This window comes from Entelurus aequoreus, linkage group LG06, assembly GCF_033978785.1.
Source record: "Entelurus aequoreus isolate RoL-2023_Sb linkage group LG06, RoL_Eaeq_v1.1, whole genome shotgun sequence".
NCBI classification, from domain to species: domain Eukaryota; kingdom Metazoa; phylum Chordata; class Actinopteri; order Syngnathiformes; family Syngnathidae; genus Entelurus; species Entelurus aequoreus.
Window position 1 is genome coordinate 28966585 of NC_084736.1, and position 26020 is coordinate 28992604.

Below are 26020 nucleotides of genomic sequence, written 5' to 3' on the forward strand. Positions count from 1 at the left end.
GGACCTCTCAGTTTTGTTGTCTTAGAATTTTAAAATCTGAAAAACAATTATTGACACTTTTTTTTATTCACAATCCCTACGTGGGACAAGAACACGTCTTTCTCTTTTTTATGCAGTCGGAAACAAAAAAATCTGTAAGTACGAGGCAGCTAACCATGTACATAGTAGGATTCAAGCCAACAATACTCCATTTACATGCCATGACCTGCATATCAACCAAGCGATAACGACATTGTTATGCTAGGAGCTAACACAGAGGAACTACTTTTAGCAACAGAGTGCCAAAGTCAACCAACTACTGCGAGTATCGAGCTACTGAGATACTACTGCTGCATCGCCTCTGAGTTTGGAAAAGTTAATGGTAGATTATAAATTGTACCTTGCGCGTGTATAGTGGAATGAATGATAGCTGAAGAATAAAGACTAGAATATGTGGCCACAAACCAAGAGATTGTTTTTTTTTTAAATTAGACTTTCAAGACATCTCTGGGAAGACGAGGCAAGATACTCCTTTCCTCACAGCATTTGTACCTGAGGAGTGAGAATTGTGCTAAACGGAGAGCACAAGTATTGTGCTGAAATATACAACCATCCCACCAGTTGTCTTTCCAGTGGGAGCGGACATTGTAAGTCACTGTTTTGTTACTGTGTTTATACATTGCATTTCTTGCTACATGCCATAGTGTTTCACTAGAACTGGATCTGTTTATCATCTAGCTTTGAAAATGTGTAGATCATCCTCTGTATATTCAGACTAAAAAATATAAGGTTCTAGATCAGGGGTGTCAAACAAACCGGTTTTATCCGGCCCACGGGATGAGTTCGCTGAGTATAAAAATGAGCCGAAATTTTTGAATGAAAAAAAACTGCTGTTCTAAATGTGCCCACTAGATGTCGCAATAGCAAGTATTTGTATCTTTGTAAATTATGCTACATATTTAAAAAAATAAATAAACCACATGATGTTAGTGCACCAGTTGAGGAAAATGAGCAGACTACATAAATAAAATCATGTAATTTCATTGATATTTTTGTATCTTGATAGATTGAAAATAAACACCAATGAGTTGACTGATGAACATTATCACATAATTTATAAAGAAAGTATAAATAACGACAAATAAAGATAGAATACTAATAACCGCAACACGTAAGTGTAAAAAAAACAAAACAACAACATTATGATTTGTACATTTTCAGAATGTCCTTGTTCTAATTTTAAACAAAGAAAACAATCTGAAGTTGTCTTTATTTTTAAGTTATCGTGCCGTGATTTTACCAGTCCGGCCCACTTGGGAGTGGATTTCTCCATGCGGCCCCTGATATAAAATTAGTTTGACACCCCTGTTTTAGATCATAATTTTTCAGAAGACGGTCGTCGTTGCCCCAAATGAAGTCTGCCATGATTAGTAGTTTTTAATGTTGACAGAAACAGCGAACATTGCTATGCGCTCTGTGGATTTAATGTGCCCAAAAAAGAAACATGTCATGAATGTGCCTATTACTGCTTTACATGGGGCGGTATAGCTCGGTTGGTAGAGTGGCCGTGCCAGCAAATTGAGGGTTCCAGGTTCAATCCCCGCTTCCGCCATCCTAGTCACTGCCGTTGTATCCTTGGGCAAGACACTTTACCCACCTGCTCCCAGTGCCACCCACACTGGTTTAAATGTAACTTAGATATTGGGTTTCACTATGTAAAAGTGCTTTGAGTCACTAGAGAAAGGCGCTATATAAATATAATTCACTTCACTTCACATATATACTTACAGCATGTATATGAAACCTTGTTGGAGGTTTTTGGAGGGCATTATACACGGAATAGATCGATTGCCATTACCTGTTTTTGTTAGCCGACTCAAACTAGCAGTTTTTTATGATTCAGGATGCACAGAAAGGAGAAAGATGTGTGTTCCTGTCTCACATGGCGATTGTGAATGATAGACCAAACTCCCCCGCAAAATAGTGCAGTTCTCCTTTAAATATGTTACACAAACCATTAGGGGCAGAGGACAGCTCACATCTAAAGTCAGTCACATTGTTTTAAATCACACTCTACCGACGCGTAACACCCAGGGTGCCAACTGGAATCTCAAAAATCCCTCCTGGCAACACCGGTTGTGTTCCTATTGGCTCGACACAGTTTCGCTTTTCTCAAGTGCATGACTCAGCGGCCGGACCTTCCGCCCCAGAGCAGCATAGTGCAGATTACGTGCATGAAGGAATGTGGGCCACACACTCAGACTGATGGCGCACTACATGATCTGGTGCACACACTCAGCAGCGCCGCTGTCTACAAAAAGCCAAACGTCGGAAGGTAAAGGGAAAACAGACCAGGGTTCCTTCACGCATGCATTGCAAATTCTCCTGTGCTTCTGTTTGTCCTTCTGTGTTCGCCCATTTCCTGACAGCGTATCTTTCGAACTGTCATTCATTTCACACTGGGGAGCAGAAGAGGATCAGGAAGTTATCATCATCATCATATAACCTTATCTTGTGCTTATTTATCACTAACAGTGGAACTCATTGCATCACTAAGAAGGCTCAGCAGCGGCTGCACTTTCTGAGAGTCCTCAAGAAGTACAACCTGGACTCCAACCTGTTGCTGACCTTCTACCGCTCATCCATTGAGAGCCTGCTGACATACTGCATAACAGCATGGTACGGCAGCTGCACCGCTGCAGACAAGGAGAGGCTCCAGAGAGTGGTAAAGGCAGCACAGCAGATCATCGGCTGCCCTCTCCCCTCCCTGACAAGATATTTACACCTCCCGCGGCCTCAGCAGAGCTACCAACATTATCAAGGACAGCTCCCACCCTGGCTTTGACCTGTTGCCCTCAGGAAGGCGCTACAGTGTCATCAGGTCTAAGACAAACAGACTCAAGAACAGTTTTTTTTCCTAAAGCCATAACCACGGTGAACTCTCATAGGCACTGATTTTATAGTTTAGCACCTCTCTGTGTGCAATTTTTACTTTCCACCCACAGTTTGATTGCTTCTGTGTATATGTATATAGCATACTTGCCAACCTTGAGACCTCCAATATCGGGAGGTGGGGGGTAGGGGGTGTGGTTATTTACAGCTGGAATTCACCAACTCGAGTATTTCATATATATATATATATATATATATATATATATATATATATATATATATATATATATATATATATATATATATATATATATATATATATATATATATATATATATGTATGAAATACTTGACTTTCAGTAAATTCTAGCTATATATATATATATATATATATATATATATATATATATATATATATATATATATATATGAAATACTTGACTTTCAGTGAATTCTAGCTATATATGTATATATATATATATATATATATATATATATATATATATATATATATATATATATATATACATATATATATATATATACAGTGGGGCAAAAAAGTATTTAGTCAGCCACCCATTGATTGTCAATGGGTGGCTGACTAAATACTTTTTTGCCCCACTGTATATATATATATATATATATATATATATATATATATATATATATATATATATATATATATATATATATATATATATACACATATATATATATATATATATTTATTTTATTTACATAGAAAAAAACAAAAAAAACTTGAATTTCAGTGTTCCGTTGGCTATCCATTAGATGGCAGTATTGTCCTGTTTAACTTCTCCGTTCATTGGGCAGGCAAGCTGTTTATATTGTGGGAAAGCGGACGTGAGAACAGGCTGTCCCCACTCAGTCTCAGGTCCGCATTGAGCTGGAGGGGGCGTGGCCTCCAGCTCCGGCTGAATACCGGGAGTTTGTCGGGAGAAAATCTCTGCCGGGAGGTTGTCGGGAGAGGCGCTGAATACCGGGATTCTCCCGCTAAAAACGGGAGGGTTGGCAAGTATGGTATATAGTATAATATTTAAACAACACATTCAGAACATTCGTTCTCAGGACTGGATAGTGCACCTTACCTCCTTTTGCACTATTTATTTTATTTCCTTCCTATGTTTTGCATATTTATAGACACTGATACTGGAGTTGCTTTTAATCTCATTGTACCTGTGTATAGTGACAATAAAAGGCATTCTATTCTATTCTATCAGTTTTCTTGCCTAAAACTGTAATTCTCCAAGGCGATGTTTTCCCACACACCCCATGAACTTATAAATCTGTTTGTTATTACTATTATTATTAATGTCACGATTCATTTTAACAATGATACCATTGGAATTGGAATATTAGGTTGCCGATACGATATTAGTTTATATAGAAAATACGAGCTAAAACGATTCACTTAGTTGAAATCGATTCAGTTGCCAAAAATGTAACCAGAGTGACTGTGAAGTAAATACAACTAGATGAGGCAATTCCTGAAGGAATTTCGTGTGAATGCTCCAACGCTGAAGTTGAAGTGAAATCCTGGAATTTTTAAAGAATAGTTGAAGTAGAGCACACAATTCCCAAACAGGTTGAATATTTTGAAGTTGGAACAGATTGAATCAGATGACAAATGTGAGAGTTGTGGAACTTTGAAGAATGTCCCATTGATTTCAATGGGAATTTCCAAAAATTTGGGAATTTAGGGAAAAGCGGGATTTTTTCTTTTTAAATAGTAAAAAACTTCAATGGTCTGAATGAGTTGTAATGGTTGATGTTGGAATATTTTTAAATCGGTCGAGAAATGTTAAAGTAGTAACATGTTGAATTGAGAAATGGTATTACGGAATTCCTGGAATTTCAGGAAAACCGGGAATTTTTCCAGTTCAAAAAACAACTTAGTTTTTTGTCCTAATTAAGAGGAAGGTTTTGATGGTGGAATGGTTGAAATGCGTAGAAAAATGTGGAAGGAATAGTCGCCAGAAAAAGGGGTGGAAATAGGGCTTTGGAAAACCAGGAATTCTGGAAAATCCTTGATTTTTTTTTAACTTGAAAAAAGGTAGTTTAAATTTCAAGGATAGTGGGATGTGTTGAAGGTGGAATGGTTTGGAATAGGTTGAAACATGTGGAAATGGTGGAAGTTTGAAAAATGTCCAATTAATTTTGAATGGGACAAATGTCCCGGAAAACCTAGACTTCTTGGAATTTTGGGAATTTCTCAAGGGAAAGCCTGCGATTCTCGAATAGGCTGAACAGTTTGAAGTTGCAACGGTTTGAATTGGGTGAAAAATGTGGAAGGTAGAGCGCGCCAAAATCTGGAGAAGACAAAGAAGTTGAAGAAGTCGAATAAATAGATGAATGTTGGTGTAGAAAACCATGTGTGAATGCTTTGGAGCATTCACACAATGAAACCTCGATTCACAAACACCTCTATTTGCGTTCTTTTCGGTTTGCCAGTTTTACAATGCGCCAACTATTCCTCTGTGGGCAGTTCATGTCTCACACATTTACTCATTCATTCATTTTGTGTCCCGCTGGAAGCCCTATAGGGGCTGCCATTTTGATGACATCACTTCCTTCAACCCTGGGCACGGCCATGTTGAAGAGATGGGCCCCCTGTCGTGATTTGGACCATTTTTGATGTTACAATGCCTTATTGTCAAATGATTGAAGTTGATACGTTCCCGGATCTTAGCAATCACACTTAAGAGGCACGGCCAAAACTCAGGCAAACCCCGCCTTACAGTGCTTCTGATTGGTTTATATTGTGTGGTGCCTTACGTGGTTGGTTAGATTCAGGCTAAAGGGACTGTTGGGATCGGTCTGCTCAGTCGGTCACAGCAAGCTGCGAGGGCCAAAATGTATTATCACGACAAAAATAAATATAGCAGGGTCTCTGCAGGTTTCAACAAGCCAAATTTAAGACTTTTTTAAGACCATAATGAATACAATTTAAGACACGTTTCACATTGATACAGGCAAAAAAGTACAAAAAGACGAAGAAAAATTGGAGGCCCGGAATTACTTGCAAAGTATATTAATTTATTCAGATCTCTTTCACATTGGAATACAAAACACTTAACCTAACTAAATACACCAGAAACCTCTCTGTTGTGAACCAAGATTTGTTTGGAAGTCAGCAATAGCTGGTGATGTTCGATAAATTCTGACCGGGCAGCACGGTTAGTTCCGCTGTGTAGTCACGTTATAGCGTCCTCAAAAATCGAAATATTTCAAAGCGAGACTGAAGTTTACGCATGTTTTAAATAAAAGTAACGTCAATAGATCTTTTAATAGATCGTATTAAAGACCTTTAATGAGATTTTAGGAGAATTTTAGACATTTTAAAGCCTTAAATTCAAATTAGTGGATTTAAGACTTTTTAAAGACTTTTTAAGACCCTGTGGATACCCTGTATAGATTAGTGGTTGGGGAAATGTATGCGTGAGAAATGTCAAGTTTGCCGTGAGAAAGGTTAAATTGCGTGCATGTCTGTGTACGCGTGCGCGGTTTGCGGTTTTTAAAGTGCCTTTTTTCCGCATTGCAAACTGACCCTGCTTTAAAACGTACTTGAATTGATGTGAACAAAGTTTAGCCAGCTGACTTTGGCTCAAATTAAAGCTAAAGTAATTTTTCACACAACTTCGTCTCGATCTTGTGAGCTAGCTAGCAAGGTAGAAGTTCTGACCGAGGCTACGTCCGCATCCTCCCTCCAGATGTCCGACATCATGTCTCCGCTTTAAAACTCTGGCGTAGGGCTGGGCGATATGGCCTTTTTTTAATATCTCAGTACTTTTAGGCCATATCGCGATACACGATATATATCTCAATATTTAGCCTTAGCCTTGAATGAACACTTGATACATATAATCACAGCAGTATGATGATTCTATGTGTCTACATTAAAACATGCTTGTTCATACTGCATTAATATATATATTCATTTTAAACTTTCATGCAGAGAGGGAAATCACAAGTCAATTTAGCAAAACTGTATTTATTAAACAGTTATTAAGCAGTGGCACAAACATTCATGTCATTTCCAAAACAGAAAGTGCAAGATTGTCAGAGACATTTTAAAACAAGCTATAAGTGCACTTTTGTGAATGATGTCACTAAGATGACATTTCAAAACAACACTAAATTAAAGTGCACTTTTTGTATAGAATGCCACTACAATAGTTTAAATCAAAAATAAAGCGCACTTTTGTGCATGATGACACACAAGATATTTCAATAAGTGTCACATAAAAATGAGCTGCATATCAAATAGTATATGTCCTACGGTGTTGATGTGGAAATAGTTGCTTCGGCATTTAGTTGGTGGCACCGAACGGAGATGTTGACATGTAAAGACATATTCCCGCTTGAAGCCAAACCACCGTCAGACGATGGACCCCGTGCTGTTTTTCTTGGGAATTAATTATTCCTCCATTTGTTAATAGATTCGCACCTTCTTTCTCTCGTATTACCACTCAAACCACACCGTTAGCTGTTAGCATCACAGCTAACGTTACCATGTCGCTACCTGTCTGTTCCGCGTGAGCGTGTGACGTTGTTCACGTGACAGTATGTGACGTATGTAAGAAGGTGCGCTTATTTTAAGTCTCTGTGAGAAGGAGAGACAGGAAAGAGTGAGAACGTATACTCGAATATCACGATATAGTCATTTTCTATATCGCACAGAGACAAACCCGCGATATAGGGCTGGGCGATATGACCAAAAAATGTATCACGATATAAGTGTTTCATATCAGTCGATATCGATAATTATTGATAAAAAAAACAAAAACTATTCTAAATAAAGACCAGGAGAAAAAAGGCTGAATTTAAATACTTTTATTTTAAATATAACCTTTAAAACGAGGTCAGCATTATGAAAAACAGTCAAATAAATGAAAATACTGGTCGATGTGCAAATATTGACATTAAATAAATGCTTAATCCAACAAAATGTGCAAGGTATTGTAATTAAGAAATTAGTAGTGTACAACTCAGGCTTTAAAGGCATATTGGTAACAATATATGCAAATAAATAACAGTCACATTAAGCAAGCAGAAATGAAGTGCTAATAACGGATACCATAGGAGTTTATATTATTGTTTACATTCAGAGCAGCCATCTTTGAAGCCAATGCACTGACTTTTTGAGTAGGAAATCTGACCTGCGGGGGCATTACAGTTTAAACTTCCGGCTAGGAACTCGAAAAGTCCGCCTACCAAGTACAAATGGAACGCACCATGAGCTATGAGGGAGAAGACAACTGAGCAATTAAGAGTTATACGTATTGTTACATGTTGCTGTTCCTGCCTCGTCTACACAAGAAACACATTTTGATAAGACAGCAGACGTGTGCTTTTGAAACAAATGGGATTGGCGAAAATTTAGCTATTTACCGTAAATTCCTGACTATAAGCCGCTTCTTTTTTCCTACGCTTTGAATCCTGCAGATTATAAAACGGTGCAGCTAATTAATGGATTTTGCTTCGCTGATGGCCATAATGCAAATAGTTTTCATTAAACACATGCAAAGACACTGAAATAGTGTTATTGTTTGTACTATGGCATCATCTTTAGACGAGTTCGCTCACTGCAGGTGCTGCTGGGTGAACGCCTACAGTGATTTCCTGCTGTTTTTAAAGCGCTGAACCGGAAGTACAAGTGCGGTTCCGTCTTCTAGCCGTCCATAGCGTTTCTACCCGAATAGATTCTTCATTCATTACTCCAAGCAACGTTTGTAAGTTTTACAATATAACTAAAACAATTATTACTTACTAAACTGTCCCATGTGTAAAGTCTGTAGGAGTGTTTTCATGCATATTTGTACATGTTATCGTAATGTAACGACGCTAGCGCCGTTAGAAATAGCTAATATGCTTACACGTTTACGAGTGTCTGTGTTAGCATTATTAACTTACAATTGCATTATTGTTGTATTGTTTCGGTTTCAGAAATGTGTCAGTAAATTATTGAGTCTGTTTAGCTAATTTAAGAGCTGGTTTACGCAGCAGGTCCATGACGATGACTTCTGTTTTGTTTGATCAGCTGTTTTACTGCCGTGTTTCAGACACAGTTTGGAAACAATTAACTGTGTAAATAGATAGATAGATAGTACTTGATTCATTCCTTCAGGAGAATTCCCTCAGGAAAATTTAAATTCCAGCAGCAGTGTACAGAGTTGAGATATAATTTAAAAAGTAAAAAGTAAATAATAAATAATGGGGGTATATGTTATTGTTATGCATCCCCTGTCATCCTAGTACCCCCTGCCCCCAGAGAGGAGTTGTACAGTCTGATAGCGTGTGGGACAAAATAGTTTTTTAGTCTATTAGTCCTGCACTTGGGATGAAGCAGTCTAGCACTGAACAGGCTCCTCTGGCTACTGATAACGGTATGCAGAGGGTGACTGGCATCATCCATGATGCTCACTAGTTTTTCCACAGTTCCAATGAGTCCAGTTTTATTCCGATAGTAGAGCCGGCCCACATGATCAGTTTCTCCATTATGGAGCTGTCCTTCTTAGATGTAATGCTACATCAATAACTCATTTCACAACATATATATCTGCGGTTTATAATCTGGTGCCAATTGATGGGATTGTCGTATCCTTCAGCACAAGATTTGTGATAATGAAATCAGCACAATCCTCACTACTCAGGTAAAAATGCTGTGAGGAAACGAGCAGCTATTCTTTTCTTTCTAAAATTTAGTGGGTGCAGCTTATATATAGCTGCTCTATAGTCAGGAAAATACTGTAGCCAAATTATGCAGGGAAAGTTGCAGACATTGGACAAATTTCAATGCTGCGCATAATTCGCAGGGATTGGTTACATTTGAATAGTGGAGGGACTGCACAGTAGGTCCATGCATGAAAAAAAAAAAAGGTCAAAACAAATTCTAGCCAGTGCGCCTCGATGGACACATCGTGGAGTTATTGAGTCTGTTTAGTTGATTGGAGAGCTAGCTTCCGCAGCTAGTGGGTCCATGACGATGACTCTTCAATCGCAACGCCTGTACTAAAACTATACAAAGAAATAAGTGCAGGAGTAGGTAGTGCTGGGCGATATGACGATACATATTGTGGGCACGATAGAAAAATGTCTATCGTGCCATTTCTATTTTTATCGTTTCAAGCGATAGGCTGTATTTTATGCATAGTGCTGCTCATCTGCTAACACAGCCCCGCAGACGTGAGCACATCACCCCTATATTAGCGTCCCTTCACTGGCTCCCTGTGCGTTACCGAATCAATTTTAAACTCCTTTTATTTGTTTTTAAATGTCTAAACAACCTCGCGCCAACATATCTCTCCGACCTCCTTCAGCCTTACTGCCCCACCCGATCCCTAAGATCAGCCGATCAGCTGCTACTGACGGTCCCTGACACAAGGCTGAAGCTTAGAGGTGACAGAGCGTTCGCCGCTGCTGCTACCAAGCTCTGGAACGACCTACCTCTGAGTGTTAGACAAGCCTCCTCTCTTCGTGTCTTTAAATCTCTCTTAAAAACATACTTTTATTCAGTGGCTTTTAACACTGAGTGATATCCATCCTGCAATGGCGCCCCATAATACACCTGCTGTGAACCTGTTTTTATGTTTTTATGTTTTATTTATTTATTTTTTATCGTGTTCTGTTTGTGTTGTGTTTGCTCGGTTCTCATATTATCTTGTAACCTGCCCATTGTACAGCACTTTGGTTACCCCTGTGGTAAATTTTAAATGTGCTTTATAAATAAAGTTGATTTGATTTGATTTGATTTGATAGGGTTTGTGCCATCAGATGATTCATAGTAACAACAACAATAATTGCACATTCAGTAAGTTCGTGCAGGGTTTCCCGCAGCGCTTTGTTATTAAGGCGGCCGCCTTAACAACAAAGAGCCACCGCCTAAACCAATGTCTTAATAAGCTGCTCCACTTTGTACTGCCTCTGTCAGTACGTCTCTGCAGCATCCAGCATTGTCCCACCCACAAAACCATCTGATTGGTTACACGCAGAGCGGTAACAGCCAATCAAGAGTGCATATTCAGAGCGCATGGAGTCAGTGCTACTGCGGTGGGGTGAGCAAAAAGGTGTTTAGCAGGAAAGCATTGATTGATTGATTGATTGATTGAAACTTTTATTAGTAGATTGCACAGTACAGTACATATTCCGTACAATTGACCACTAAATGGTAACACCCAAATAAGTTTTTCAAATTGTTAATCCACGTTAATAAATTCATGGTATGGCAGCATAAGGCAGCAGACTCTCCCCAAATTATAATAAACACCTCCCAGTCCCCTACAACTTAACTACTAGTAACATCACTATGAGCCCGTTGACGGTCTAGAAACATAGGCGTCAGCTTGCTCGCAGTCCTTGAGGTGAAGGCTAATTAGGTTTTAGCGCAACGTTAGCTCACTGTGCGGTGTGTGCGCAGCACATTAAACGGACAGCAAAGCCCTGTCTGTCTGAGAGAAAGACAAGCATTATTGACCTCCAGTTAACAACAAAGATATTTCACTTAACCTTTTTCTGTGTTGATTGAGCTGTGTTGAAGCAGCAAAAAACGACATTATGTTAAATGAAGGTTTGGTTTCAAAGCGACGGATTCAGAGCAGAAAATGGTCATATGCAAAGTATGCAAGAAAAGTGTTCCGTCGCCCGACGCTAACACAACCAACCTATTCTATTAAGGTTGATGATTCCAGAGACTGCAACTGTTTACACTTGATAAACCACAAGTATTGGTTTAAATTTAATTGTGATCTACTACTGTTCTGACTGCACTAAAGGCTAAAGTTAATGATTCCAGAGACGTGCACTTTAAGATTTTTTATTGAAATTGTTTATATCTGATACCGAAAGTATTTGTTTACTTTTAGTTATGATCTAGCGTTCTGACTGCACTTTAGAGAAACTTGAATACTTGTAAAACATTTTAAAAAAAACTTGAAAAACATGTTTTAAAAACTTGAAAAATGTGTTTTGTTGCTATTGTTGTTTGCTATACCAAATGTATTTGTTAATTTCACTTGCAAATAAAGTGAGAAAAAAGGTAAGTGGTCATGTATGTTGTTAAAATTTTTCATAGAACTGAAAGCGTACCATCGCTATATCGTGGTATATCGTTATCATGATATAAAATGATCCAAATCGTGTAATTCATTTTTTTCCATATCACCCAGCACTAGGAGTAGATCTGGGGATGCTGGACTATAACATAAATTGTAAGAATAAATAACATATGGGAGGAGTGCTTTATTGGTACTCACAGCCATGGTAGGAGGCAGGCGAGCCCTCTGACCTGCCGTACTCTTCACTGTACGAAGTGGAGAGGTTGGGCTGGGATGAACCACGACCAAAGCCCATCTGAGTACTCCCCGTGGACACTTGGGCCATGCGCTCTTTGGTCTTCAAAGCCTGAGACCTTGCAGGACAAAACACAGCAAACTTCGTAAAATAGATCATGGTTCTTAGGATTGTAAGATTATCATCAATGTTATCAGAATTGCACATTTTCCTCTCGGAAAAACTTAGAAAAATTATTTGTTTAAATGTGAGATACGAGTTATAACAAAATACTGCGCCAGTCTAATTGGCAACAGAAATCACATTCCAAATGTTTGCATTACAAAAGAAGCTGGGATCCCACTTGAAATCGACATGCTGCATATCAAGGGCCCAAATAAATTATAAATTGCTCACACAGATGTCAGTGCTATGAATAAATGAGTGTCAGCTGATGTCATGGTTATACATCACATAATAGAGGCTGTAAAAAAAAAAAAAAAACTTTCAGCACTGGAACAAATGATAGAAAAATGAAGCGACTGGTTGACAACAGGGGTGTCCAAACTACGGCCCGCCAGCATCTTCAATTTGGCCCAGGAGACAGCACAAGTCCAATAAGCAATTTGGCTGAGCGCAGTGTTTTCATATAATATACAAATAGTCAGCGGTCAGATAGCGGCCATTTTGTCGCCATTTGTTGGCCAACAAAATTAACTCAGATCGGAGGCCATTAAATGTAAATCAAAGTTAATATGTGCACAGCATGCACTTTTATGGCCCAATCCAAACAACCTTCCCTAATCACGGTGCATAAAAAAAAAATTCAACCAACACACAAATTTAACAAACATGTTGATACATAACATATCCTGCTCATTGAACTTTGTGGATATTACAGCAAAGGCCCAATCATCATTTAAAAAATCCATTACAAGGGAAAATAGGAAATATGCAAAACACTCTCTCCACTCTTATCTATGTTTGGCCCCTTTTTACCTTCTTGCTAGTTCGGATTGATTAAAACAAACTTAAGGAGGTCGTCACGGAAGTAAACAAGCTAGCGGTCAAATTTTCACATACTCTTAATAACCAATTATATTACTAATAACAAATTAATTATATTACTATAATAATACCTTATCGCACGCACGCACGCACGCACACACACACACACACACACACACACACACACACACACACACACACACACACACACACACACACACACACACACACACACACACACACACACACACACACACACACACACACACACACACACACACACAAACAAACACACACACACACACACACACACACACACACACACACACACTTTGCATGCAGACGGCTTTCGGGCTTCGGCCAAATTTTTTAAGCCTAATGCAGCCGCCCAGTCAAAAAGTTTGGAAACTCAAGGTTTAGAATTTAAAACAAATGAACTAAATGCTGGCTGAAAATGTATAATTGAACATTGTCGTTTTTTAAAATAAATAACCTGTTATCAAAAAGTGTTTGCCACAGTTATCTTGTAAAGCTCCTAAAACAAACACAAAGTGCCTCATTTAATTGAAATGAAAAGAAAATGTGGCTCCACGTCTCAATGAAATGCAAAAGCCTGTAATAAAAGGTCGACCGTGTACAATTTGTATGTTTTTTGCAATCCTGTAAGATGATTTACTGGTTTCCATAAACAGCCTTTTCCAGCTAGCATGACCTCAACACACCTTTGTCATTACAGATTAAAATGTAGATTTGCTTCCATCCGTTCTCCTGCATCTCCTTTGTGTTGTGACAGTGACTGTGGATGCGGTGATCTTCACGTCATTTAGCGGTGTGTTCCTATTGGTTGGTTGGCAGACAGAAAGCAAAGCGGCAGCTTGAGATGATTCATCGACATTTCTGACACCGCTCGCTATCTTTTGCAGCCAATCTTTCATTGCAAGACTGTTATATATTTCATCTTTACTGCCGTTGCTCGATGACAGTTTGAACCTGGTTTAAGATTGTTTTTTCCAGCTTAGTGTAACAACATTAAGTCCAGTCTACTGATTTGTGCTGGGGCACAGATTTGTTGACATGCTCACTTTGCAAGGCTCAGAGACTTAATTTCATTCACTCGTCTGGAACGCTTCACAAAATCCACGGTTTTCGCTTCAGTGTACACTGTTGTTCTTTTCAATACCCCAGAAAAACTTATATCTCGGGCTGAAGCTGTCGATTGCTTTGGTAATATACCAATTATTTTGTTCGATTAAGTTATCGGATAAAACACATTTTGAGCCTTATGGTTATGGTAATTATGGTTGAAGTTTATTTCCAACATGAACGTGGTCACAATGTGATAGATCATACAATTTATTCCACAGATTCCACAGTGTTTGTATTATGTATAACGTAGTATATGGATTAAATTCTAGACTCTGATGATGAGATTATTGCAGATCTTCAAGATGCAACCTTTTAATCAAATTGAATAATAGGATATTGAGACTGATTTGGTGGATTTAAAGATTCCTTTTTTATTTATAAATGCAATTGTAATTGGGTATTTGGTGGGTAGATTTTGAAATGTATTGTATTGTATTTTGTATATTATATGATGATATATATTTTAACTGTGGGTCCCTGTTCATAAACTGTGTGCTTCTAAGGATGACCTTTTTGCAGAACGGACTCTGATATTAACAAAAGAAACAATGAAATACAAAACTATGTCTGTCTGTAAAATAAATAAATACATTTACATATTCTCATTTTGTTTTGTTCAAAAAGGAGTAGGAAGAAGCAAATCTTATTTAATCCTACCCCTATTTTAGGGAAAGAAGTTCAAAAACAACTATTTTTCTACTTGCCGCAGCCTTCATTCTTTTAAGATAAATACACATCATCAACATTGAAATTGCACTTTTGACATGTGTGCATTAATATTAAAAAAAAATCCGCTGTTTGCTGCCACACTATGTTTGCATATTTAAAGCGATCCGGAATTGATACATTTCTTTTAGTTAAACACAAAAAAGATGAATTGAAGCAACAGAGTATAAATCAAAGCTTTTTTTAATAGATGATTGAATTGATTAATCTTTGCAGCCCTACATTTATCCCACCATCATTATACAAACATAACTTGTAAAATAAAGCTTAAAAAGGACTCTAAAAGATCTGACCCTTAAAAAAGAACAAACACAAAAATCAGGCCTTTTTGTAGCCACATAATAAACACTCAACATAAAGTCATGCATTTTGGCGGACACTCTGACCTCTGTGTCAGACTTGTGGTGGGGTGTGGTGAGGTTACAAGTACAACTCTCCTTCCCATGTTCTCACAAATCACCATGTGCTTGCTTATTGTCAGAAATACTCATACAAACGCCAAACTTATCAGTAACACAATGAAAAAAGAACAAACGTGATACAACTGACACGTGTTCTGAACTGTGACAGGTCACCAGAACGGTTCAGATTTTTCTTCTTAAACTGTTCCATCCCTAGTCTGTGCTGTAGGTGTACACTTTAGACTTGAAATGTAAATGATCTTTATGCATTGGTTGCCAATCAACGTACAGTGAGTGGACATATACAGTATACGCCACAAAATGAATTTGGTTGATGGCTTCCACAGAAATCCACACGGCCTGCACTTTTACAAAACCCAAAACCAGTGAAGTTGGCACGTTGTATACATTGTAAATAAAAACAGAATACAGTGATTTGCAAATCCTTTTCAACTTATATTCAATTGAATAGGCTGCAAAGACAAGATATTTAATGTTCCAACTGTGAAACTTAATTTTTTTGGCAAATAATCATTAACTTAGAATTTGTTGGCAGCAACACATTGCAAAAAAGTTGTCACGGGGGCATTGTTACCACTGTGTTCCATGGCCTTTCCTTTTAACAACACTCAGTAAACGTTTGGGAACTGAGGAGACCAATTTTTTAAGCTTTTCAGGTGGAATTCTTTCCCATTCTTGCTTGATGTACAGCTTAAGTTGTTCAACAGTCTGGGGTCTCCTTTGTGGTATTTTAGGCTTCATAATGCACCACACATTTTCAATAGGAGACAGGTCAGGACTAGAGGCACGCCAGTCTAGTACCCGCACTCTTTTACTACGAAGCCACGCCACGTGCAGAATGTGGCTTGGCATTGTCTTGCTGAAATAAGCAGGGGCGTCCATGAAAAAGACGTTGCTTGGATGACAACATATGTTGCTCCAAAACCTGTATTTACCTTTCAGCATTCATGGTGCCTTCACAGATGTGTAAGTTACCCATGCCTTGGCACTAATACAACCCCATACCATCACAGATGCTGGCTTTTGAATTTTGTGCTTGTAACAGTCCGGATGGTTCGTTTCCTCTTTGGTCCAGAGGACCCGACGTCCACGGTTTCCAAAAACAATTTGAAATGTGGACTCGTCAGACCACAGAACACTTTTCCACTTTGCATCGGTCCATCTTAGATGAGCTCGGGCCCAGCGAAGCCGGCAGCGTTTCTGGGTGTTGTTGATAAATGGCTTTGGCTTTGCGTAGTAGAGTTTTAACTGGCACTTACAGATGTAGCGACAAACTGTAGTTACTGACAGTGGTTTTCTAGAGTGTTCCTGGGCCCATGTGGTGATATCCTTTACACACTGATGTCGCTTTTTGATGTAGTACCGCCTGAGGGATCGAAGGTCACGGGCAATTCCGCTTACGTGCAGTGATTTTTTCCAGATTCTCTGAATCTTTTGATGATATTACGGACCGTAGATGGTGAAATCCCTAAATTTCTTCCAAAAGCTGGTTGAGAAATGTTGTTCTTAAACTGTTGAACAATTTGCTTACGCATTCGTTCACAAAGTGGTGACCCTCGCCCCGTCCTTGTTTGGGAATGACAGAGCATTTCATGGAAGCTGCTTTTATACCCAATCATGGCACCACCTGTTCCAAATAAGTGTTTGATGAGCATCCCTCAACTTTCTCAGTCTTTTAGGCCACTTGTGCCAGCTTTTTTGAAACATGTTGCAGGCATTAAATTCCAAATGAGCTAATATTTGCAAAAAATAAAGTTTACCAGTTCAAAAGTTAAATATCTTGTCTTTGCAGTCTATTCAATTGAATATAGGTTGAAAAGGATTTGCAAATCATTGTATTTTGTTTTTATTTATGATTTACACAATGTGCCAACTTCACTGGTTTTGGGTTTTGTACAAACTCAGGGAATATTTCACTGGACACAGGAGAGCTTCGAGGGCAAAAACCAAAGGGTTTAAATGATAGTAGAAAGTTGTTTTACTTTTAAGTTATTGTGTATTGCAGACTTTGTTTTGATCAAACAATTATATGTAATAACAAAGAATAAGGAACTACCCAGCGTTGGTGCTAGGAATTTTCAAAATGGGGTCCCAGGGACCCCATCAAGTCATAAAAATGGGGTCCCACAGTAAATTTTTGGCGTCCCACTTTTTTGTAACAGTTTTGAAAACAAATGATAAATGTATGCATTATCCTGTTGTATCTCACATTCTATATTGTGTTTTGGAAAAAGGTTGTCATAAACGTTACTTAATTTATTCAGTAATAAACATTCATCAACTTCAGATCTATCCGTCAATTCTGTTTTTGTTTGTTTGTTTTCTGCCCTTTTTGTCAAAGAAAACTATGTCTTTTTATGGCAAACACAAAATATGCAAAATCTTCCACAAAAAATATTTTTCAAAGTGGATATTTGATGTGAAGTAATCGGAGCCTTGGATAGGTCAATAATTCATAAAAACATTGATTTTGATTCAATATTATGTTTTGAGCATTGACAGTTTTAAAGAAAAAAAAACAGCTTTGTTTCATTAGCCAACATTGCAACTTTTTCTAAATTACATTTCACCTGTAAGCTTTTTTATTCCGCTTTTGTTGTGTTTTTGTTTATTTTGATAGTATTTTTAGAATGTGCCGTAGGCCTTTAAAACATTAGCTGCGGGCCGCAAATGGCCCCAGGGCCACACTTTTGACACCCCTGCTATAGATAATAAAAAATTAAATCTGATTAGTCTATCGATAAAAAGCAGAGCCTGGCGACGCAGTCAGCATCTCTGCTTCAGTAAAGTATGATGACGTCACTGTCAGCGATGCGAGCGACACTTGCTAACTTGTCAGCCACTTCTCCAAGAAACTCCTTTTGAACACTCCTCGCACATCAACACTCCTCGCACATCAACACTCCTCGCACTTTATCACTTCAAAAGGCACATATTTGCCCCGTTTGTTGACCTGCAAAGTATGTTTTTGAGGTGGAGGAGTCTGGTCGGGTGCTGGTTAGCGTGGAGCTAACAGCTAGCCTGTCTCCATCCTCGAACGATGTCGATCCAGCGGGAGAGAAAAATGAAGTTTCCATGGACTCATAAAGACTAAAACAAGTCATTTACTGGAGACATGGCACAGGATGAAGTTAAAAAGGTTGACTTTACACTCACCTTAGTGTTTACCGTGAAGTCTTACTTTTGACAGCCCTCTGCGGTAAAGTTGTCCGAGTGCAAACGGAGGCAGTGTTTGTCATTGATAAAACTTTCGGCGAATCAAAATTTAAGAAATTATACCTGTAAGTTCATTACTTTGAAGACGACCAATAAAAACGGGGACGGAAATTTGACTCAGTTATCTTCAAGTCACGACACTGACATTGTCTTTGTGACAGCGCACTTGCTCCCGCTGTCAGCGCGCAGGTGCGTCCTCGCTCTCCTGGCCTTAGAGAGAGGGAGAGAGAGACGTGCCGGTCCTCAAGTGACGGCGTGATAAGAGCGCACTGTCACAATAAACAAAACAAAACACCGGCGGAAAACGATAATCGATAAAAAAAACAAGCAAACTGGAGTTTTGACCCGGAGAAGGCAGGGTCGATAAAGTTTTTTTTAAAACTCTGCGTCCCAGGGACGCGCGGACTTACAGAAATGTGCGTCCTTTCTGATTTCAATGCGTAAAAAGACATAAAAAGTGTGTTAACGCCAACACTGCTACACTGCTACCTTAAATATTGTGTTGATATTGATCAACTGTAAAGAGCAGAGACCATAAGAAAATGTACAGTTAATATACAGTATATTGCCAAAAGTATTTGGCCACCATTCCAAATGATGAGAATCAGGTGTCCTAATCACTTGGCCCAGTGTATAAAATCAAGCACTTAGGCATGGAGACTGTTTCTACAAACATTTGAGAAAGAATGAGCGTGGAACTGTCATAGGATGCCACCTGTGCAACAAATCCAGTCGTGAAATTTCCTTGCTCCTGAATATTCAAAAGTCAACTTTATTATAAGAAACGTGAAGTTTGGGAACAACAGCAAGTCAGCCACCAAGTGGTAGGCCACGTAAACTGACAGAGAGGGGTCAGCGGATGCTGAAGCGCATCGTGCAGAAAGTATTTGCACTGTCAGTTGCTACTGAGCTCCAAACTTCATGTGACCTTCCAATTAGCCCACGTACAGTACACAGAGAGCTTCATGGAATGGGTTTCCATGGCTGAGCAGCTGATCTAAGCCATACATCACCAAGTCCAATGCAAAGCGTGGGATGCAGTGGTGTAAAGCATGTCGCCACTGGACTCTAGAGCAGTGGAGACTGATGGACCAGTCTGGGTTTGGAGGTTGCCAGGAGAATGGTACATTTCAGACTGCATTGTGCAGAGTGTGAAATTTGGTGGAGGAGGAATTATGGTGTGGGGTTGGTTTTTCAGGAGTTGGGCTTGGCCCCTTAGCTCCAGTGAAAGGAACTTTGAATGCTCCACGATACCAAAAAATGTTGGACAATTCCATGGGATGGCACTTCAAGTTCATATGTGAGTAAAGGCAGATGGCCAAATACTTTTGGCAATATAGTGTATGTGATCGGTATCGGACAATCTCTCTCATGGATGATCGGAATCGGGGACATAAAATCATGATTGGATGCACAAAAAGACTATATCTTTGAGTTAATTAACTATAATATTCTTAAATCAATTTAGGACTGATTAATTAAGCATCCTTGTCTGCTTACCTCTCTCCTTTGAGACGGTCTTCGTCTTTGAGAAGGACCACCAGCTGCTTGCTCTTCTCCCTCACATTGATGCCCTGGTCCTTCCCGTCGCGGTCAATGTACTGGAAGTCCTTCAGCGTCTGGATGGCAAAGATGTTCTCCTTGCATTGCAACGCCACACGCTCTGAACCCGTCTTGATCAGGTAGTCGAGTAGGGTGAGCGCTTTGTAGACATGGCGCCAGTTCTTGCCGTGGTCATTGAGCCGTCTCCAGATCATACTCATGATCTCGCTGAAGGCCACCACGTTGTAGGTTAAGTCGGCAATTTCGGACATCAGCGAGGAGGAGGGCCCCCAAGGGTCGTTGGAGGTGGCCTCTCGGACCTTCTTCTCTGCGTCAGAGTAGTTGTTCACCATGTTCTTCATCTGCCGACGGATGGTGGAGCTTGGCATTGTGGCGGTTGAGGTGGGACACACGGGATGACAAACAAGGGAAGCTCACGGAGGGGACCAACTTTGAATATTCCAGCTACAGGTGAGGAGTCTGTGTCCTTTCTCACAGCGCGTGGGACCAACAATCCTCGTCTAGAAAAGTGTGTGCCGGATAAAGGGTTTATGAGGCTTCTCCAGGCCAGTGCAGTGTTCCTGAGTCCTCCAGAACGTCTGTTAAAACCATCTCCACACGCCAAGTGCCAGCAGTACTTTGGACCATGCCATTACCTAGGATGTACAAAATAAAGGTCAATGAACAAGTTGACTGACATCACGTTACATTTTTGATTAGCTGAGCTGTAAAGATCAGCATTTATACATTCTGTCAATAAATCATTTCAAAACCAGTGAAAAAGTCCTGACTGTAGGGATGGGCAATAAAACATTATCAATATATATCGCGATAGACACGTAAATGATGTCAATAAAACACGTGTTTGACATATTTTTTTTTATTTTTCGTCGGAAGAAAGTGGATATTGCAAAGCAAGGTTGGTTGCATGAACAAAAGGTACTCGCTCTCTGGTAACCGAGCAACACAGAAAGTGATCATTGATCAGTGGGAGTGATGCGCTAACAGCCAATCAAGTAACAGTATCAACTATCAAGTTTGGTTGTCTGGCGGTTGATTCTTTGCATGGAGTGAGAAGAGAAAGTCAAAATTAAGAAATAGTGGATAAAAGACGAAAAGTCACCTGGACAGTATGGCACCTTTTTTGGATTTTTATTAAGGGGACCATAGTCAGACCAATGTGGTCTTTAAATGATGCAAGGCAAGACCGCTAAAACCACACCACCTTAGCAACGCTCCCCCTGTAGAGCACAGCTGTAACTTCCTGGCACTAAACCTGCAAAAAAATAGTCTGCAGGTTTCTCCATGTTTACATTTTGCACTATTTTGTTACACTTTATGAAGCATTTCTTACATATTCCTTATTTTTGCACCTTCATTTTAAGAGCTTATTGTTAAGTGTTCAATGTGATTTTACCATTTTGTTTACATTGTTTGTTTTTCCATGCTTATGTTGACATTGCCTTTACTTTCTGCCTTGATAGCTTGAGGGGATTAAAATCAGAGGAAGGTTACATTAGAAATACAATTATTTACGTTGAAATTATTTTTCCCCTGGTCCTTACCTTTCTTAGGTCATACAAAAAATAAATAAATATCAATATCGACAGATATAAAACTAGGGCTGGGCGATATGGCCTTTTTTTAATATCTCGATATTTGTAGGCCATATCACGATACACGATCTATATCGCAATATTTTGCCTTAGCCTTGAATGAACACTTGATGCATATAACCACAGCAGTATTATGATTCTATGTGTCTACATTAAAACATTCTTCTTCATACTGCATTAATATATGCTCATTTTAAACTTTCATGCAGAGAGGGAAATCACAACTAAGTCAATTTAGCAAAAGTGTATTTATTAAACAGTTATTAAGCAGTGGCACAAACATTCATGCCATTTCAAAACAGAAAGTGCAAGATTTTCAGAGACATTTTAAAACAAGCTATTAGTGCACAAAAGTGCACGGTGTCACTAAGATGACTTATCAAAACAACAGTAAATTAAAGTGCACTTTTTGTACAGAACGCCACTACAATAGTTTAAAACAAATAAAGTGCACTTTTGTGCATGATGTCACAATATATTTCAATAACTGTCAAATAAAAATGAGCTGCATAATAGGAAATCAAATCGCTATGTCGTAGGTTACTGCGGACGTTATCTCCTTATGTTGTGGACTATTTTTTTTATACGGTGTTGATGTGGAAATGGTTGCTTGGGCATTTTGTTGGTGTGGCACCGAATGGAGATGTTGACATGCAGAGTAAACACTCTTCATTCTCTAGCGGGTGACTTTTCAAATGATGCTACATATTAGCAGTAATGCTACGCAACGCAAAGCACCGCTTTAGCCGCATACTTAACAAATTATGGTTGTCTGTTCGATATATTCCCACTTGAAACCAAACCACCGCCAGACGATGGACCCCCTGCTGTTTTTCTTGGGAATTAATTATTCCTTCTTACCAGATTTGCACTTTCTTTCTCTCGTATTACCACTCGCACCACAGCTAACTTCACCCATGCTGCTACCTCTCTGCTCCGCGAGGGCGTATACGTATGTGACGTATGTCGTGACAGTATGTGACGTATGTAAGAATGTGCGCTTGCTGTCTGTGAGAAGGAGAGACAAGAAAGAGTGAAAAAAGCCTGTAGTGTAATGCCAGCAGCTAAAAGCAACTGCGTGAGAACAAATACGCGAATATCACGATATAGTAATTTTCTATATCGCAAAGAGACAAACCCACGATATATCGAGTATATCGATATATCGCCCAGCCCTATATAAAACACTTATATCGTGATATAGTTTTAAGCCATGTCACCCAGCCCTTGCTTATTTCAGAGGCTAAACAGATTTTATTCATCCAAAAGACTGCATTTTGAAGCCAGAGCAGACCTTTACTATATACTATATTAAAATAATATAACAAAACTCCATTCAAATAGCAACAAAAAAAAGCAGCAGCGATAACGAGTTATTACAGAGAATTATTTCAATAACGGTGAATTTAAGTCAAGCCAGTAAAAACAGATATTCCAAATGTTGTTGTAAAAGTGGTTTAAAGCGAGTTTGGGGTATTAATCACACAATATAAGGCATTGTGTTGACAGTGACAGATGTGTGATGGTGCAATTCTCCAGGCTTTCTCAATGGCCCAAAGCTCAGTAGGTTTGTTTTTGTGGTTGGGAGCAGAAAGCGTCCAAAATGCGGGGCAGCAATAGCTGAGTCCATAAAGCCTTGGGCTATGGAACCCGAAACAAACGCAATGCTATTTAGAATAATTGTGATGACTCAGTCCTCTCCTTGCGTATGTGTGTTGTACAAAACACAGGATTACCTGAGGCTCAGTTGACAGGATAGATCACGGTATAGACTTCAACTGAGCACTTTTGTTCTAGCTAACATTCAATAGGCGGATGAGGACATGTCCTATCCGGTAATATCATCCGTTCACTGAACGTGTACCGGCATGCTGATGGCGCCAAAGGTGTAGGGAGAGTGCGGCGCATTCGGAGTTTTACATTTTCAGACTTGGATGGAAAAAAACAGCTTTTGAACGTTGGGATTCATGGGGGCTTCCGGCTTAGCCGTGCCACAGAGGGACAGCTGGAGAGGAAACGAGGATGAGTGAGAATGCTCAGGGAATACGAAAACAACGTACATTCACTTAATGCCAGTAAAGTGTGACTCCTGTGGAGCAACCCACCCCAAACGTTCCCTCATCCCCATGAATACGGCTGAGACCTAATCACACATCTGCTGCAATAATCACCTATTCACTGGCTGCAGACAGGAGGAAGAGAGAAGAGTCTGTCTTGTCCATCGCAACCCCCCCCTCCCCCCTTTACACCCCGGAACAACCCCCACCACAAAACACAGCCGGACCCGTTTTCTTAAGGTCTTCCTTGTGCCGAGCTCACTCAGCCACAAGCCTGAGCGGAGGAATGTGTGTTAATGTGTGAATAATATATCAACTCTCGACGACTAGGTCAGAAAATCAGACTCCTGCCATTACAATAATAGGAAACATCCAGAAACAGCAGGTTGCAGTTCCAGATGAACTCACATGTCCATCAACACAGGCGTTCTGTGGTTGGCCGTGCACCCCGTAGCATGATGCTGCCGTTAAGCGACATCATATGCAAATACTGTGTTAAGTTAAAAGTTAAAGTACCCATGATCGTTACACACACACTACATGTGGCAAAATTATTCTCTGCATTTGACCCATCCCCCTTCATCACCCCCTGGGAGGTGAGGAGAGCACTGAGCATCAGCGGTGGTCGCGCCCGGGAATAATTTTTGGTGATTTAACCCCCAATTCCAACCCTTGATGCTGAGTGTCAAGCAGGGAGGTAATGGGTCCCATTTTCATAATCTTTGGTATGACTCGGCCGGGGTTTGGACTCACAACCTAGCTTTCACTGTTATGCTGACCAACCCGCCACATTGTAGTCACCTGGAGGCGTGTCTTCCAGCAACTTCCTGCATCTTAACGCAAAGAAAACAGAAATGTTGATTATCGGTCCTGCTGGACACAGGCACTTGTTTCAAAATACCACATTGAAATTCAAATATAAATCGTACAAAGCGACTCGGTGAAAAATCTCGATATTATTTTCGACCCAACTCTCTGTGGTTTGAGTCACAAATTAAGAGTGTTACTAAAACAGCCTTTTTTCATCTCCGTAATATTGCTAAAAGCTGTCTTATTTCTGTCCACCACTACCTTGATTACTGTAAAATATTATTTTTGGTTCTCCCAATTGACTGCGTTGACACTTTTAAGAAACATTTGAAAACTTATCTTTTTAGTAAAGTTTGTAGTTAATGCAACTTTTAACTATCATTTGTAATACTTTTTTAATCCTTTATATGATGTTGCCCCTGTTGTTTTAATTGAATTGTTGTTTTACTACACCTATGTTTTGTACAGCTCTTTGTGATTTTATCTGTAAAAAGCACTTTATAAATAAAATGTACTTACTTACCCAATGACCAGCATTAATAGACTACATTTGGTAAACAAAATGCGGCTGCTAATCTTTTGACAAGAACAAGAAAGTTGGATGGTATTACGCCTTTACTGCTCACCTGCACTGGCTCATGATACACTTAAGTGTTAGTGTTTTATTACTTTCCTACACAATATTAAACAGTTTAGCATCATCTGGGTTGGAATTGGGGGTAAAATCACCAAAAATGATTGCCGGGCGCAGCCACCGCTGCTGCTCACTGCTCCCCTCATCTCCCAGGGGGTAATCAAGGGTGATGGGTCAAATGCAGAGAATAATTTTGCCACACCTAGTGTGTGTGTGACAATCATGGGTACTTTAACTTCAACTTAAAGGCCTACTGAAATGATTTTTTTAAATTTAAACGGGGATAGCAGATCCATTCTATGTGTCATACTTGATCATTTCGCGATAGTGCCATATTTTTGCTGAAAGGATTTAGTAGAGAACATCGACGATAAAGTTTGCAACTTTTGGTCGCTGATAAAAAAAGCATTGCCTGCACCGGAAGTAGCGTGACGTCAAAGGTTGAAAGGCTCCTCACATTTCCCCATGGTTTTCAATGCAGCGAGAGCGATTCGGACCGAGAAAGCAACGATTACCCCATTAATTTGAGCCAGGATGAAAGATTCGTGGATGAGGAACATGAGAGTGAAGGACTAGAGTGCAGTGCAGGACGCATCTTTTTTCGCTCTGACCGTAACTTAGGTACAAGCTGGCTCATTGGATTCCACACTCTCTCCTTTTTCTATTGTGGATCACGGATTTGTA

At 39.5% G+C, this 26020-nt stretch overlaps 1 protein-coding gene across 3 annotated transcripts in view; it reads right to left on the reverse strand.

The window, feature by feature from the left end:
* The window catches only part of LOC133652096 (epsin-2-like), a 39727-nt gene extending 18857 nt beyond the window's left edge, over positions 1-20870 (reverse strand). For all 3 annotated transcript variants that reach the window (XM_062050475.1, XM_062050474.1, XM_062050472.1), the window contains exons 1-2: positions 20178-20870; positions 12144-12298 (exon numbers count right to left, since the gene is read on the reverse strand). In XM_062050475.1, coding sequence (XP_061906459.1) covers positions 12144-12298; positions 20178-20608 — 586 coding nt within the window. In that variant the 5' untranslated portion in view covers positions 20609-20870. The remainder of the gene's footprint in view (positions 1-12143; positions 12299-20177) is intronic.
* Positions 20871-26020: the final 5150 nt, after the last annotated feature.